This window comes from Trichomonascus vanleenenianus, assembly GCF_965637985.1.
Source record: "Trichomonascus vanleenenianus strain CLIB 3782 genome assembly, contig: TRVA0_092S, whole genome shotgun sequence".
Taxonomy (NCBI): domain Eukaryota; kingdom Fungi; phylum Ascomycota; class Dipodascomycetes; order Dipodascales; family Trichomonascaceae; genus Blastobotrys; species Blastobotrys vanleenenianus.
The window spans coordinates 1-17320 of NW_027481796.1; the positions used below are offsets into that span (position 1 = coordinate 1).

Below are 17320 nucleotides of genomic sequence, written 5' to 3' on the forward strand. Positions count from 1 at the left end.
TGAGTCTCAGTTTTCGACTCAACCGGAGTAGTCACAGGGGTAGATGACTGGGCCTTAGACTCGACCGGAGTGCTAACAGGCATTGTCGTGCACTCACCGTTCGAACAAACCACAGATGGAGTTGGCACAGGAGTCTCAGCCTTCGACTCAACTGGAGTAGTCACGGGAGTGGATGACTGAGACTTAGACTCAATTGGAGAAGTCGCTGGAGCAGAGGACTGGGCCTTAGACTTAACTGGAGTGCTAATTGGCATTGTCGTGCACTCGCCGTTTGAACAAACAACAGATGGAGTTGGCACAGGAGTCTCAGCCTTCGACGCAACTGGAGAAGTCGCTGGAGCATAAGACTGGGCCTTAGACTTAACCGGAGAGCTAGCTAGCATTGTCGTGCACTCCCCGTTTGAACAAACAACAGATGGAGTTGGCATCTGAGTTTCTGCCTTCGACTCAACCGGAGAGCTAACTGGAGCAGAGGTCTTAGCCTTCGACTCAACTGGAGAAGTCGCTGGAGCAGAGGACTGGGCCTTAGACTCAACCGAAATGCTAGCTGGCCTTGTCGTGCACTCACCGTTCGCACAAACCACGGATGGAGTTGGCACCGGAGTCTCAGCCTTTGACTCAACTGGAGAAGTCGCTGGAGCAGAGGGCTGAGAAGAGCTAACTGGCACTGTTGTGCACTCACCGTTCGAACAAACGACAGATGGAGCTGGTACAAGAGTGTCAGCATTCGACTGAATCGTAGAAGTTGCCGGAGTAGACGTCTCGCCCTTTGACTCAATTGGAGAAGTTGCCGGAGCAGATGTCTGGGCCTTAGACTCAACAGGAGTTGTCACTGGGGCTGATGTCTGGGACTTTGATTCCACTGGTGAAGTTTCTGATGGTATGCTCTCCACCTTAGATCCAATAGGCGAAGTAGCTGTAACAGCAGCGGTTTCTTCCTTAGGCGGAACAGGTGCGGTCGTTCGGGAATTAGACTCTACCGGAAAAGTTCCTGGAGTGGACTCGGCCTTAGATTCAGCAACGGAACTTTCTGGTTTTATTGTGGTGCACACGCCATTAGCACAAGTAACAGACGGGGTTGGAGTGTTACTCATAACAGGGGAGGTGTATGGAACCTCCGTACCTTTAGCCGTCGAATGTTCAATAGTCTTTGACGCTATTCCCGTGGACGGTGGAGTAGAAGGTGGCATAGTAGTACACTCCCCATTAGCACACAGCACCGTAGGCGTCGAGTGGAAAGTCTCTGACAAGGGCAAGGTCACATTTCCTCTCGTCGACGTACGCGTCATTACCTTTTCGCTGTTGCTCTTAGATGAATAAGTTGGATGTCGGGTCGTACACTTCCCTCCCTCGCATTCAACAGTTATCGTCGGGGTCACTTCGCTTTCCTGCTCTTCTGTACCAGTGGGCCCTTTCGGCTTCTCTGTTTCCGCAGTCACTACCTCACACATGCCATTTGAGCAGCTAACTGTTGGAGTTACGTTCTCAGGGGACGCCGTAATCTTCGCCTTGGTTTGAGGAAGCATTGTTGTACACTCGCCTCCTTGGCAGATATCTGTGATATGCTCGTTTGTTGGCTTCGATGGAGCCGGTTGAGCGGAGTTGGTGGCTTTAGCAGAGGTCTCTTCGGCCTTGGCAATCGGCTGACTCTCGGATGGTGCAGCATGGCCGCTCGTATGAATCTGACCGGGGTTCAAAGTTGTGCACTCTCCACCCTTACATATGACAGTGATGTGCTTATTTCCACCAGCAACAGGGCTCTGCGTGCTTTTAACTGCATTGGTCAAAGTCCTCGCCTCTTGCTGACCAGGCAACATTGTAGTGCACTTTCCGCCTCTGCAAATAACGGTGATGTGCTTGTTAGAAGCCGGTGCTCTAGCAGTAGCAGAGCCAGTTATCGCTTCAGTGTGAGGCTGTCCAGGCATTATCGTCTTACACACTCCTCCTTCACAAACAACAGTAATATGCCGATTGCTACCATGATTTGTGGCATATTCAGTTTGAACAACATTTTCTCCTGGAAGCGTGATAGTTGGGCATGGAAGAGTCACCGTGTACGTTATAGTACGTGTAGTGCCCTGTAAGGTGATTGTTTCGGTGGTCAGCGATGTGGTGAGAGAAACTATAACAGGTTAGCGAGATTCTTACTCTCTTCAGTATAACTTACCAGTGTTAGGTGGAACTTGCGGCGTCACAATTGCTGGAGGGAGCGTAACAGTTGGACAAGGCAGAGTCACCGTCACTGTATTGGTTTTCGTCGTCCCCTTTCTGACAACAGCCTGCGGCTGGATCATTGTGGTCATAGAGACCGATGCTAAATACATAACCATTAGTAAACACCATGCACCACAAAATAGAACAACTTACGTTGGATGCTACCAGTAACCGGTACTGTAATTACTGTAGTTGTAGCCTTGCATCCCGCAGCTCTACAAGGAACAGTAATCGTTGTATAACGGACATCATTATTCAACGACGTAATGTGTGCACTTTCAGACTTTGGAGCATTCTTTTCTCTCGTTGCAAGCACTTCAGGAACAGTAATTACCTTTTCGCCATTGGAGCAAGTCGAGCACGGAACGGTAATAGTAGTCATTTCGCTTCCTGGAGCAAACGTGGCTGCTTCCGAGCCTGGAATGGTAGTTACTTTGTAGCCACCCGAGCAACTCGAGCATGGAATAGTAAGAGTGGTCATCTCAGTAGCTGGAGCGACCGTCGGCGCGGCTGTTTTCGGGATGGCAGTTACCTTGTAACCGACAGAGCATGTCGCGCATGGAATGGTGATAGTGGTCATTTCAGTAACTGGGGCGACCGTTGGCGCAGCTGTTTTCGGGATTCTAGTCACCTCGTAGCCGCCAGAGCAACTCGAGCAAGGAATCGTAATCGTGGTCATCTCTGTAGCTGGAGCGACTATCGGCGCGGCAGTCTTCGGAACTGTCGTCACCTTATAGCCACCCGAGCATGTCGTGCATGGAATGGTGATAGTGGTCATTTCAGTAGTTCGAGCATACGTCGGAGCAGCGGTCTTTGGAATCGTGATCACCTCATAGCCAGATGAACAGCTACCACATGGAATAGTAATAGTAGTCATCTCAGTAGATGGAGCGACCGTCGGGGCGGCAGTCTTCGGAACTGTCGTCACCTTATAGCCACCCGAGCATGTCGCGCATGGAATGGTGATAGTGGTCATTTCAGTAGTTCGAGCATACGTCGGGGCAGCGGTCTTTGGAATCGTGATCACCTCATAGCCAGATGAACAGCTACCACATGGAATAGTAATAGTAGTCATCTCAGTAGATGGAGCGACCGTCGGGGCAGCGGTCTTCGGAATCGTTGTTACCTTATATCCACCAGAGCAACTCGAGCATGGAATGGTAATTGTAGTCATATCAGTCGCAGGTGAAGCAGTTCTTGGAACAGTAGTTACCTTGTAGCCACCAGAGCAAGTATCGCATGGAAGCGTAACTGTAGTAAAGTCCGTAACTCCTGCCATGGTAGAAGGCTCGAATTCAGTGACCACAGTCTGGCCTCCGGGACATTCTGAGCACGAAATTGTTTTCGTAACATAATCCTCTCCATCTGTTGCCGATCTAACAGGTATAGTCTTCGTCGTAGAAGGTCCCATACATCCTTCGCCAGTGCAAGGTTCGATCACGGTAGTATACTGAGTCTCGCCCCTAGTAACAGTGACTGGCACAGTTGTACTGATGAAGGAGTTCGAGCATCCCGGCGTAGTACAAGGGATTACCATAGTGGTCCTAGTTATAACCGTGTTAGTTTCGTTCCTTCTTTGCCATCAAAATATACTCACATTTCAAGAGACGTGGTTCCAGGAACAATTGATATGCTGTTAGACAGATCCATGGACCTAGAAAAACTGTTAATACGAATGATTTCTCTCAGCCATACCCCATCACTTACCTCGTTTCTGAGTTGGTTCTTGTGTTCGTCACATCCTTAATACAGTGAAGGACAGTCTTCGTACTTGTGGAATCATACGAAGCTCTATAGCCAGGTGGACACCTTCTATCTGTAGTCACGGATGGCGAGCTTTCCGAGGAGATTACTGTGACCGTTCCAGATGCAGTCTTAATAAACGTGTTAGTCTTCACAGAACTTCCTGCCGATGTACCGTTGATACCCGAAGTAGACTGTGGTACCTTTGAGCCTTCACCGGAGTCGGTTCCGCTATGAATTGCTGAACTATTTTGCGATGACTCAACAGTTTTACTCGTAACCATAGACTTAGACGGAGTTGCGGTACCGTTAGGGAATGTAGTAACTGGAGCACTGTTAAACGGATTCGAAGACGAAACGGCTGAACCATTATTCGGCATCGAAGTCGAAGAGGCTACAGTGCCATTCGGGAATGTTGTAACTGGAGCACTGTTAAACGGATTCGAAGACGAAATGGCTGAACCATTATTCGGCATCGAAGTCGAAGAGGCAACAGTGTCATTAGTGAATGTGGTAATCGGCGCACTGGTGAATGGATTGAGCTCTGAGGAAGTCACAGAACTATTCGAATGCAATTGAGTAGACGAAACAAAACTTGGCGCAGTGCTGTTCGTGAGTATCGAAGTTGGTCTCAACGTCGTGTTGAATGGCATCGATGTAGATGGAACCGCTGTGCTGTTCATCGGAGTAGAAGATGGTATAACAGTACTATTCATCGGCACAGATGAAGGTGACACAGTGCTGTTCACCGGCGTCAAAGTTGGTCCCATCGTCGCGTTGAACGGCATCGAAGTAGATGAAATTACTGTGCTATTCATCGGAATAGATGACGGTGGAACAGTACTGTTGGAAGCCTTAAACGTAGGTGAAACACTGCTATTCACCGGTGTCGAAGATGGTCCCATCGTCGTGTTCAATGGTGTCGAAGTGGTTGGAAGTACCGTGCTATTCATTGGAATAGATGTAGGCAGGACAGTATTATTCAATGGCATAGATATTGATGGAACTGTACTGTTCACTGGGATCGAAGTTGCGCCCACTGTCGTATTGAACGGCATTGACGTAGATGGAGCAACTGAACTGTTTACCATAGATGACTGTGTCACAGTACTATTCATTGGCACAGACGTAGGCGGAACAGTACTGTTCATTGCCATCGAAGTTGAGCCAATTGTCGTATTGACCGCCATAGAAGTAGTTGGAGCAACAGTACTGTTCACCATAGATGAAGATGGGACAGTGCTATTCATAGACGAAGGTGGCACAGTGCTGTTCACCGGCGTCGAAGTTGGCCCAACTGTTGTATTGAACACCATAGAAGTAGTTGGAGCAACAGTGCTATTCACCATGGACGACGATGGGACAGTGCTGTTCATCGAAGTTGGCTCGACTGTCGTATTGAATGCCGCAGACGAAGATGGAACAACCGTACTATTCACCATCGATGAAGGTGGGACAATGCTGTTCATCGGCGTCGAAGTTGGCTCAACTGTTGTATTGAATGCCGCAGACGAAGATGGAGCAACCGTACTGTTCACCATGGACGAAGGTGGGACAGTGCTGTTCACCGGCGTCGAAGTTGGCTCGACTGTCGTATTGAATGCCGCAGACGAAGATGGAACAACCGTACTATTCACCATCGATGAAGGTGGGACAGTGCTGTTCACCGGCGTCGAAGTTGGCTCGACTGTTGTATTGAATGCCGCAGACGAAGATGGAGCAACTGTACTGTTCACTATGGACGAAGGTGGGACAGTGCTGTTCACCATGGACGAAGGTGGGACAGTGCTGTTCACCGGCGTCGAAGTTGGCTCAACTGTTGTATTGAACGCCATTGAAGTGGATGGAGCAACCGTACTGTTCACCATGGACGACGGTGGGACAGTGCTGTTCACCGGCACAGACGAAGGTGGCACCGTACTGTTCACCAGCGTCGAAGTTGGCCCAACTGTCGTATTGAATGCCGCAGACGAAGATGGAACAACCGTACTATTCACCATCGATGAAGGTGGGACAGTGCTGTTCACCGGTGTCGAAGTTGGCCCAACCGTTGTATTGAAAGCCATTGAAGTGGATGGAGCAACCGTGCTGTTCACCGCGGACGAAGGTGGGACAGTGCTGTTCACCGGCGTCGAAGTTGGCTCGACTGTCGTATTGAATGCCGCAGACGAAGATGGAACAACCGTACTATTCACCATCGATGAAGGTGGGACAGTACTGTTCATCGGCGTCGAAGTTGGCTTGACTGTCGTATTGAATGCCGCAGACGAAGATGGAACAACCGTACTATTCACCATCGATGAAGGTGGGACAGCACTGTTCACTGGCGTCGAAGTTGGCTCCCTAGTGCTATTCATTGCCGAGCTAGATGCCGGGACAGTAGTATTCATAGTAGCTGATGTCAGCGGACCCGTCGTACTATTAGCCGGAGAAGATGATAGCGCAGAACTTTTCAACGGAGTTGAGGTCGCCGAAACTGTACTATTCATTGGTGCAGACGTCGGTTCTGATGTAGCATTCGACGTAGTTGTCGATGCCGGAAGTACAGTAGTATTGTTCGATGCTACTGGCGTCATAGTTGCTGAATGAGTCGGTTTAGATGAGATGTCCGTGTTGTTCGCTGTAGCAGGAAGCGAAGCTAAAGTACCATTGTTCGTTGTTACCACCGAGCTTGGCACACTAGCGTTCGTGGAAAGCGGCGCAGAGGAGGGGCTAGGCGAGTTCACAGCAGTAGTATTCATCACACTAGTTGACGAAGCCCATGAAGCAATGGAACTTGTGTTGGCAGTAGTTGACGTAGCCAACGACGCAATTGTGCTGTTAGCAGCAGTCGAAGGAGCCGTAACTGAGGAAGTATCCATAACTGAAGTCGAATTAACAGGCCTAGAAGAGCCAGCCACACTCGACGATGGAATCACAGAAGTGGCATTCGCAGAAGCACTCGCACTCGAGGGGCTCACAGAAGTGGCATTCGCACTCGACGATGGAATCGCAGAAGTGTTGTTGGCAGTAACGGCTGACGATGGAATCTCAGAAGTGGCATTCGCAGAAGCACTCACACTTGACGATGGAATCTCAGAAGTGGCATTGACAGAAGAGGCCTTCACGCTCGACAACGGGGGCACAGATGTGGCATTTGCCGAAGTGGCACTCACACTCGACGGAAATACAGAAGTGCCATTCGCAGAAGAAGCACTCGCACTCGACGGAATCATAGAAGTGTTATTCGCAGACGTTATGCTGACAGTCGAGGATGGAATAACAAAAGTGACACTTGCCGAAGAAGCAGTCGACGATGGATTCACGGAAGTGGCATTCGCAGAAGAAGCACTCACACTCGACGATGGACTCACAGAAGTGGCATTGGCAGAAGCGGCACTAGCAGAGCTTGAAACATTCACCTCGATTGAAGTCACTGGAAGAACCCTAGAAGAGCTGGAACTGCTAATTGCAGTCGGAACACTGTCATTAGTCATCGCCGACGACGAAGGGGCAACACTACTCCTACTACTATTGGCAGAGCCAGATAGAGCAGTTGAAGCCAATACCGACGATGAGGGCAATCCACCAGACGAAATGTTGGACTGAGAAGCAGAGGCACTCTGCGCACTCGTCAGTGGCATCGAACTAGGCAAAGTATTACTAGAAGAAAGAGCCGCCACGGTCGAAGATTCGTTTGCTGCCGCACCAGACTCTCCAGAAACAGCACTACCTAAAGACGAAGTGCTGCCCGAGGCTGGTAGCACCGAGCTAGATTTCGCAGCGGTCGACCATGGGTTCACAGAAGTCGAGGAATTATTCTCCATTGCCGAACTCTGCAGCTCCGTCGATTCAACTGGAGAGCTGCTGGAATTAGCGCCCAGAGAACTAGTAGTAGGCTCCGAAATAATATCGGAGCTAGTAGAAGGCTCAGAAATAACTCCGAAGCTAGTAGAAGGCTCAGTTGCGGCGCTAGAGTTCGCAGAGCTGCTCATAGAGCCCATATAGTTTGGCGCTCCCGATGAAGGATTAGAAGCAGCAGAACTCGAAACAGGAGTAGACATGATAGACGACGAATTCGTAGAAGGCAGAGGACTGGTAGACGAAAGCGCGTCACTCCAGCCAGGAGTCGACATATCATCATCATTTCCAGAAGGCAATGAGCTCGAAGCAACAGTAGAGGAGCTGGCACCACCAAAGGCATCGCTAAGTGATCCAGTAGCGCTAGGGACTCCAGAATCACTACAGGTCGAACAATTGGCAGTGGCTGCCACAGACTCCGTTGCATCCGGACCACTCACAAACAAAGAGCTCGTACCACTAACGATCTCAGTAGACATCGTCGCAGCAATCGACGATGGGGTAGTCACGTTAGTCGCATAAACAGTTACTCCTCCCATACAAGTTGCGCAAGCCTCAGTCATGGTCACCTCCACAGTAGCGTCCACTTCCGCAGAAGACGAGATATCGCCCCAACGGTCACTCGAAATCGCGCTAGAAGACACTCCTCCATACCCGGACACCGAAGAGAGGCCTGAAAAGAGGCCCCATGGATCAGAGGAGGGATAAACCGACGAAGATGACAACGACGGCGAGGAGCTGCTAGTCCACGGATAGGGATCGGAAGTGGTAGAGTTTACATCGCTCAAAGTAGTCCAGGGATTCACGCTGGAGGACATTAGCCCATTGTTCACATCTGAGCTCGAGTAGGGATGGCTCGAGTAAGGGTCACTCGAGTACACGCTGCTCGAATACGGGCCGCTCGAATAAGGGTCGCCACTAACCGCCTCCGAAGAAGGCACGCCTGTTCATAGTTAGCATATATACATAAATTTCGTTTAATTCCGCCTACTTTCCATCAATTCATGCACGACCCTCGGGTCAAATGTCGGTCTTTGTGTAACCACTGCATTGTTGACGTGCAGGGGCCTCATCCCACGACGCCCCTCCCCCCCTGAAACGGCTGGCTGAGATGGGGCTCAGGGGTAGCGGCCGCAGCAACCATTGCGCGCGGACCCGGAAAGCCGCACGAGCCGCATGATGGAAAATTAAATAGAAAAGGTCTATACTTACCAGGCTGCACAGAGGTAGAGTTGTCAGAACCTGCCATTAGATTACCCTTGAGAGGAGCATCGTTACCGTTGGCAGCGCCATTGTTCCCTGCTACGCCTGTGTCGGCTGGGCCAGAGTTGGCGTCCATGCCGAGATTGGCTGGCTGGGCATTGGCGTTACCAAACGACGCAGCAACTGCATCATGGGCAACCATGGCCAATACTATTGCCTTCGATAGCTTGAGGCCAATAGATTTATGCCTCATATTTCAATTCGCCAAATAAGCTGTTGATGTTTTTGTTTTTTGAAATTTTCTTCGCAATGATCTTTCACTAATGAAGGTATAATCGGAATATCTTTAAAGACTGGAATAAAGCGAGAGAGGGGAAAGAAAAAAGAGAATCGAAAGATGAAGGGGCGTACGAGTCCATTTTAATAATCGATTGGCCCTTGCCGGATGATAATTGTGCAAGTTCGACCGTAAGAAACAATTGCATCTCGAGGAAGAATACAGATTTCGCTTCCAATTCATTCAATTAAGCGTTTTTCTCTGGCGGCAGCACACAATTAATTAAGACGTGCATGGCGATGAGCCAAACTTTAATGTTCGACGAGGATGGCGTACGTTTGTTTGAATTGATTGTGACGTAGGAGAAGAGGAGGACGTCAAGGGAGTGGTACCCCGCGCTACCAGAGATTATGGATATCTACCCGCAAGAAAACCCTCGATGGAAGCCCCTCCTGCGTTTGGCAATTGAAAATCGACCCATTGGAATCCGCTCATTGGAATTATGGAGGCGGGGGCCAAGAAAAAATAGAATGTCTAAGTAGCATGTGCTTAAAGGATTGTCAATGTCGAACAAACTCTCTCATGAGAGTCGCTCCAAAAAAAGATATTTTCGCCATTGAGAAATTGCCAATGGCGATGATAGGCTTCGCTGATCAATTAGTTCATCCTGATATAGACAAAATTGTTTGATTTCTTTAGACAGCCACAATGTCTGTCACATGTTACCCATTCGTATTACACCACTCTCCGCTCCAGTGGAGTCCGGCAAAACAGCCTGTACTACTACGGTACTACTACAGGTCGAATAATTAAGTCTCAGACGAACCGCCTTGGACCTAGCTGCGCTGATTAATTAGTGCGAGACATTAATCGAACTAGTCTCTCATGGGTTGTGTATCTAAGTACAGTAGTACACTGTAGTTCATCTGCGAGATCTCGAGGGCCCGCCTGTCTTTACGGAGCAGCTCCTGATACCGCCATGACGTCTCTCGGTGTTCTCCAGTTCTAAATTTCTAAATTTCTCGTTTTGTTCAAAATGGCGCACCTTTTTGCGTTCCGCTTGGTACAGTATATCAATGCAGCGAAGAACCGGCGGACCAATTTTACCAAACCGGCGGGCCATGCCTCCCGTTTACTCTACATATCCCGGACCGAGTTTGGCTAATCCGAATAGGGTGAGCATTGAATAGATCGTCCGCCTTACCCTATCTATTACAGTTTTTTTTTTTATAATTGTTCATTATAAACCCGAACTTATCCACTTTAAACGTATATCACCAACGGGCGGTTATCTATCTTTAGCAATTCTGGTATAAAAAAATAGCAGGTTATTTTTTTTGAATATTTTCATTATGGTCGCCTTGAAATTCTCATCATCAACAATTAATATCTCTCTTGAAAAGCAACTACGCTATATACCATTTCGAATTCCAAAACCCCCTCCCGTGTAAAATGCATGGTCTCCTGCTCTCTGTTGCATACAACTTTCATCCATGGATCCCTCTGGGGCCCGTTAATCCTTCAGGACGCTCGACGCTAGCTACGTGTACATACACTACATACATTTCCCCTCCCCACTTTTTTTTTTCGAACACAACACAACACCAAGGGGAAAAAAAATTGCCATCCCTTCAGGGGATCATAGCTCTATGCAGGACAAAAATTCAGAGAAGAACATCCGTGACAAAAAGCTCTGGCAAAACGTACTCTCTATGGTGGTACTAAGTACAATCTCGTCATTGCAAAACGGTCTGAAGCAAATCCCAACAGAAGGGATACACTGAAACATGCGTTGTACATCATGATGATACATTTTGATTGGACACCTTTTGAGTCACGCAAGTGATAATACCAGCGAGTCTCTGCGACATTTCCCACCCCCCAATTGCCGGATGAGAAGTCATGCCGGGTTGCGGCAGGAAAGGCGGAGAGGGTCCGCTACCATACCGATAAGGTGAGGACCAGGGTGAGGAGGGGAATAGCTCGACTCACTCACTCACCGGTAGCGCTGCCAATATCGGTAAAGTACCACCAAGAAGAAATAGCCCCTCATGAAAAAAAAAAAACGGCCAAAAAAGTGCCATGGGCTGACATGAAATTAGATGAAAAAAAAACGTTGAATCTGCCCCTTTTTCCCAGCTAATCGTTCAAGCCGTGAAGACAGTCATAGCAGTGCATGGCCAGCGATAAATATTGAAAAAGTTTAGAGTGCCAACTGTAATTCCATATCACTGATAATATATCAAAAAAATTTGCTCAAATGGACTGGAGATTAGATATAGACAGTGCGTTAACGGGATGGGCTACGCCGGCCGGTGTAGGTAGGTTAAAATCTCTAGGCTACTGTGTAAGTTTATTTTTTTCATTAATTCCACAGCCATTGTTTCATGCAGTCAGTACAGCTCTGGTATTAGGCAGTTCGGGTGCTTAGAACCGCACATCGGACTCCAGCAACCGAGTTTATCATTGGTGTATGTGAATGGAGAGGCTTTTGGCCCGCAGGAGAGCAGCCCTTCTGGCAGATCAAGCACCAGGCAGCAAGCAGTGCTGTACTCGGATTTTTTGCAACCTGCACCCTTTCCATATATCTAAGTGAAGTACCACGAAGCACTAGCGGGGGATATCCAATTTCTCGACTCTCCTCACCCAGTCGTTTCATCAGGGTGCGCTCTAACTCCATTCAGGTTTAGTTCGGATAGACAGAACCCGGGTAATAGATCCCTTGGAATAACTAACTGATACCGGACACATATATACTTTGTGGAAAAGTCTTTTGCAGCCTCTGTATTTCCAGGCTTCCGCTCCCCAGGTATTAGAGGGCAGTTTAAGCGAGGAAATAACCAACCACTTTTAGCGAAACCTTTTGGTCGATATACAGAACACGGGTGTGAAAATAACGATCTCCACCTGCTCGTTTCTCTCTCTCTCTCTCTCTTTCTCTTACTTTGTTTTCTGATCTGGTCCCCACCTTCCCCCTGATCTTAACGGTTTGCCAGGTAATATCTCTATGCTGACTACCATGGACCGTTACTACACACAGCCTCCTCTTCACTCTCCGCGCAGTGACGAGAGCTACCAAGCGATGCAGCAGCAGCAGCAGCAGCAACACCACCACCACCACCATCATCATCAACAGCACCAACATCAGCACCAGCCCCACGCGATGGCCGGCCACGCTCCGCAACAGCCCGCTCCATACCAGGTCGCCGCATCGCAGCCCATAGTCATGGGCCCGGGGCCCGAGAACACTAACGATCCTTCATACCACCACCAGTTCTCGTCGCAGGTGCCTTCTCAAATGGCGAACCCCCACGTTTTGCCCATCCCACAAAACGCCCAGCAGTCGCAGACGACGACCTTCCCTCAGCGGCCCGGGACCGTGCCATTGGCGGCAACGGCCCGCAAGACGACGATTCCAAAACTCCCCAAAAAGAGTCTCCACGAGATGGACGGAGACGAGCTGCTGCTGGCTTCGGAGGAGGGCAAGCAACTGACCTCCAAAGAGCGCCGCCAGCTGCGGAACCGAGTCTCGGCGCGCCAATTCAGACTGCGCCGCAAGGAGTACATCACCCACCTCGAGACGATGGTCGGCAATATGACGACCGAGTTGAACGCGCTGGAGCAGTGTCTCGCGGCGCTCAAGGAGCAGAGCAAGACGATGGAGTCGACGCTCGACAAGATGCACCAGACCAGCCAGCAGTCAGACCGCTGTGCCTCGTGCGCAGCTTGTGCCAACTGCTCTCGCGGACCCTCGACGGCGGACCAGCTCATGAAGCTGCAACTCGAGATTCGCACCAAAATCGAGGAACAGAGCCAGCTTATCGCCCAGCAGCAGCAAACCTTCTTCAAATCCAGCCGCTTTGGCAACCACACACCCTCCTCGACCTTTGAGAGCGAGACTGAATCGACGACGACGACGACCCAACTCCAGCACCCGGCCTCAGCACCGCCTACCGGACAGATGCCGCGACCTCAGCCTCTCGACGACGCGCCGGTCTCTGCAAGCCAGCCGAACCTGAGTCCACCGGAGCACATGCCTCCCTCCGACGCTGTAAACCATTCGCCGACGTGGCCGCCTCACGCAGCTGGATCTGCTAACGACCATGGAGCCAGCCACCAGCGCCCACAGTCCATCCGGATGAACTCTCACGTCGTCAATCTCCTACCTATGTACAGTTGGACGGCTCCCCAGCAACAGCAATCACAGTCCCAGCCCCAGCAGGGCCCTCAGCAGCAGTCCGACGCCAACGCCGAATGGGGGCTCGACTACGGCAACACCAACCAACAGCAGCACAGCGAAGAACGCGAGGAACACGGCATCATTCGGGTCCCCAACGCCCAGATATTCCGATCCCTCGTGCCCGAGATTGAAAAGCCCATTGACGAGCTATTCACCCTCGACGAGATCGAGCTTGCCAAGTCTTCCACAGACTCCTCCCACCCCGAATCTGAAGAAGAAGACCAAGACCGAAAGAAACGTCTCGAATTCGCCGTAGCCATGGCCGAGGACGTGTTCAAACAGCTTGACGCCCAGCTCTCCAACATGCGCTTCCCTCAATGACAATTCACTATTTATTCCAAAAAAGAGAAAAAGATTCGCAACTGTATATCTGTATAATACGATATAGACTTGTATATGTATAATATCTCTCTCGTTCGTTCACTTCCCTCTTGACTATATGCACTCCTAGCTCCGCTTCCCCAGGAGAATCCAAACCTGCTAGTCAATCAACCTGGGGGGCCAGCCCCCCAGACCCCCCGTAGCTCCGCTTCGCGGAGGGACCTGTAAAGATGGTGTACTACAGGGGGGGCTTGGGGGGCTAGCCCCCCAACTACGGGGTCTGGGGCAGAGGCCCAGGAGAAGCGTAGGCTATAGCTGGACGTGAGCCGCACGGCGCCGCACCGGGATGGCAAGCCGCACCGGAAGAGAGCCGCACAATGCTGAGACAACTTTGCGATCCTTCTCGAACGTTCGGTCGGGGTGCTTGCGCACGCACGCGGAGGAGGAGGAGGGGGGATAAGCGACACTGGAAGGATCGAATCACCGACTTTGACATTTTTTTTCACGGGCATAGAGGGGCCATGAGTAAAGACGCGGAGCAGTACAAGGAGCAGGGAAACACTCTGTACAAGACCGGGGAGTATGGAGCAGCCGTAGAGCAGTATAGCAAGGCAGTAGAGGCGGATCCGGGAAATGCTATCTACTATGGGAACCGGAGCATGGCACTAATGCAGATGAAGCGGTATGAGGAGGCACTAGCGGACAGTTTGCAGGCCAACCGGCTGGCACCGGGAACGGCGAAGACCTTGGCACGGTTGTGTCGCATTTATACGGCCCTGGGCCAGTACGAGAGCGCTCTGGGGCTCGGGTACGAAGGCCAGGAGGCTTTCGTCGCCCACGAGATGAAGCGTAACGTAGAGCAGGCACGAAACATCCTGGAGCACCACCAGACGGCTCAGGAGGCTCGTATGGCACTCTACTCACTCAACGCAGCTGAACAGAACCTGGGATCCGGCGTTCTGCCGCCTAAGGAGTGGAAACTGCTGCGAGGTGAGCTCCAGGTCGCCAGCGGGGACCTCGACCAGGCCACCAGCACCGTCATGGACCTGCTACGGCGGGATCAGCAGGATCCGCAAGCTCTGACCCTGCGAGGTCGCATTCTCTACGCGGAAGGCGACAACGCCAAGGCGGTCGCGCACTTCCAGCAGGCGTTGCGGTGCGACCCCGACTTCGCTCCGGCGCGACGCATGCTCAAGCTAAGTCGCGAAGTCGAGAAGGCGCGTGCGGCTGGTAACGAGGCGTTCAAGAGCGGCGACCTGGCCCAGGCCAAGGAGCTGTATACGAAGGCATTGGAGGTTGATCCACAGAGCATTGTTAACAATAGCCGGATATATTCGAACCGGGCGACGGTCAACGTCAAGTTGGGCCTTCTCGAGGAGGCTCTGGCGGACTGTGATGCGTCGTTGGCGCTCGACGACACGTTTGTCAAGGTGCGGCGCACCAAGGCGCGTGTCCTTGGCAAGCTAGAGCGATGGGAGGACGCGGTGAGCGAGTTCAAGAGTGCATTGGAGCAGGATGAGGCGGACCAGGGCCTGCGCCAGGAGCTGCGTGACGCGGAGCTGGAACTCAAGAAGGCGCAGCGAAAGGACTACTACAAGATCCTCGGGGTCGACAAGTCTTGTTCTGACGTGGAGCTCAAAAAGGCCTACCGAAAAATGGCCCTCAAGTTCCACCCGGACAAGAACATTGAGGACCCACTCGCCCACGAGAAGTTCAAGGATGTTGGTGAGGCTTATGAGACCCTCAGCGACCCCCAGAAGCGAATGCGATATGACAGTGGCGCCGATCTCCAGGAAGACATGTTCGGCGGCGGTATGGGCGGCGGAATGCATGCTCAGGGCATCGACCCCGAGGTCCTCTTCCAAATGTTCGGCGGCGGCGGCATGGGTGGCTCTCCATTTGGTGGAGGCATGGGCGGCGGCTCTCCCTTCGGCAACATGGGTGGCGGCTTCCAATTCCACGAAATGTAACTATAGAATGAATGGCATGACACGATCTACGAGAGAGCGGTTTGGGGGGGTTTCCCCCCAACTACGGGGTCTGGGGCAGAGCCCCAGGAAGACATGATAAGCCTCCAACGTTTCCCTGGGGGGCTAGCCCCCCAGACCCCCCTTAGCTCCGCTTCGCGGAGGGGTTTGGAGAGAGGAAGTACATGGTCTGTTAGAAGACCAAACTGGAGTAACAATTCATTTCATCTCAATCAGGGGATGATAGATGAAAATCCAGGACTCCGTCACATGTTTCTTCAATCCTTACTTGCGGATTTGAGCCGGATTAGTTGCTTGCATAGACTCCTCAAGTTTCATGCCAATTTTTGGCGACTTGCATTTTGCGTCAATCAAACCGCAGTTAATCTTTGATGGCATATCCCAATTGGAGATTGTTTATCCTCAGCCATAACATCTTTCAACGCAGCGTCAACTTGGCGAGGCCACAAAAAGACTTTCTGCCAATAGATCAGGACTTCTCCGCAATATCTATTTAACGAGGGTATAAGTCTCGCTTACCAGATACGGATCTAGTACCATAAATTTTCCACTTTAGCACATAGTGTCGTTGCACTATTAAGTTCATTTGCAATATGATCTTTTTATTACCTTCTAAAATATCATTCTTCTTCAACGATTCGGCAATCTCAATGGCTCTGCGAGTTCTATCTAAATCCGCCTCCCCACAGGGCAGCGCTTTTATGGAGAGATCTGAAGTACACACTCTATTTCAATAAGGGAAGTCCCCCTGGGTCAATTCAATGAACTGCAGTGCATTTTGCTATAGATGTTTTTGGTTCTCTGGGACTACCGGTACTCTCTACTCTCTACTCACGCCTCACCACTCTCTGTAGGTCAATCCAACGATCTACTAATGGCTCAACCCTACCTCCTATGCAGGCCCACCTTCTTTTTTTGTGCGGATCGCGAACTTCCGAAGACGAAGGTGGGCAAAAGCTCAACCGTCCGCGGTGTTCGGAAGAACCCTGTGCGGCTCACCGCTCCGCGCGGTGATCGGAAAGATTCCGTGCGGCTCAACGCACAGCGGGGATCGGAAGGGACCCTGTGCGGCTCAACGCTCCGCTTTCGAACGGAAGGATCCTGTGCGGCTCACCATTATAGCCAGCGGCTTCCCCTGGTCTCCAAATAGTGAATGAAAGACTATTTAAACAAGTAGAATTTCCTCGTTAATCGAATTCTTTTCATATCATCAGTCTGCTTCTTCAGATAACACAACCACTACTAACCAGCAATCAACTAATCTATTACAATGGGAAAGGTCCTTCTTGTTTTGTACTCCGCCGGCCAGCACGCCAAGGATGAGGAGAAGCTCCTCGGATGCATTGAGAACGAGCTCGGCATTCGAGAGTGGATCGAGTCCCAGGGCCACGAGCTGGTCACCACTTCCGACAAGGACGGCGAGGACTCTGAGCTGGACAAGCACATTGTCGACGCCGAGGTTGTCATCACCACTCCATTCCACCCAGGTTACAT

At 50.9% G+C, this 17320-nt stretch overlaps 2 protein-coding genes and 1 pseudogene across 3 annotated transcripts; 2 read left to right on the forward strand and 1 right to left on the reverse strand.

Moving 5' to 3' along the window:
- Nucleotides 1–2: 2 nt before the first annotated feature.
- On the reverse strand, nt 3–8795 carry TRVA0_092S00100 (annotated as a pseudogene). The gene is made up of 6 exons: nt 8789–8795; nt 3922–8740; nt 3812–3868; nt 2368–3758; nt 2168–2314; nt 3–2122 (listed from the first exon to the last, which is right to left on the reverse strand). Coding segments are annotated over exons 1-6 (8541 nt in total).
- A 3501-nt stretch (nt 8796–12296) lies between these two features.
- TRVA0_092S00122 (uncharacterized protein) lies at nt 12297–13838 on the forward strand (the record flags this gene model as incomplete). Its single annotated transcript, XM_076687925.1, has 1 exon — nt 12297–13838. One exon carries the CDS (start codon nt 12297–12299, stop codon nt 13836–13838), a length of 1542 nt encoding a protein of 513 aa, XP_076537841.1.
- Nucleotides 13839–14359: 521 nt separating this feature from the next.
- On the forward strand, nt 14360–15808 carry TRVA0_092S00144 (uncharacterized protein; the record flags this gene model as incomplete). Its single annotated transcript, XM_076687926.1, has 1 exon — nt 14360–15808. One exon carries the CDS (start codon nt 14360–14362, stop codon nt 15806–15808), a length of 1449 nt encoding a protein of 482 aa, XP_076537842.1.
- Between the last annotated feature and the right edge of the window lie 1512 nt (nt 15809–17320).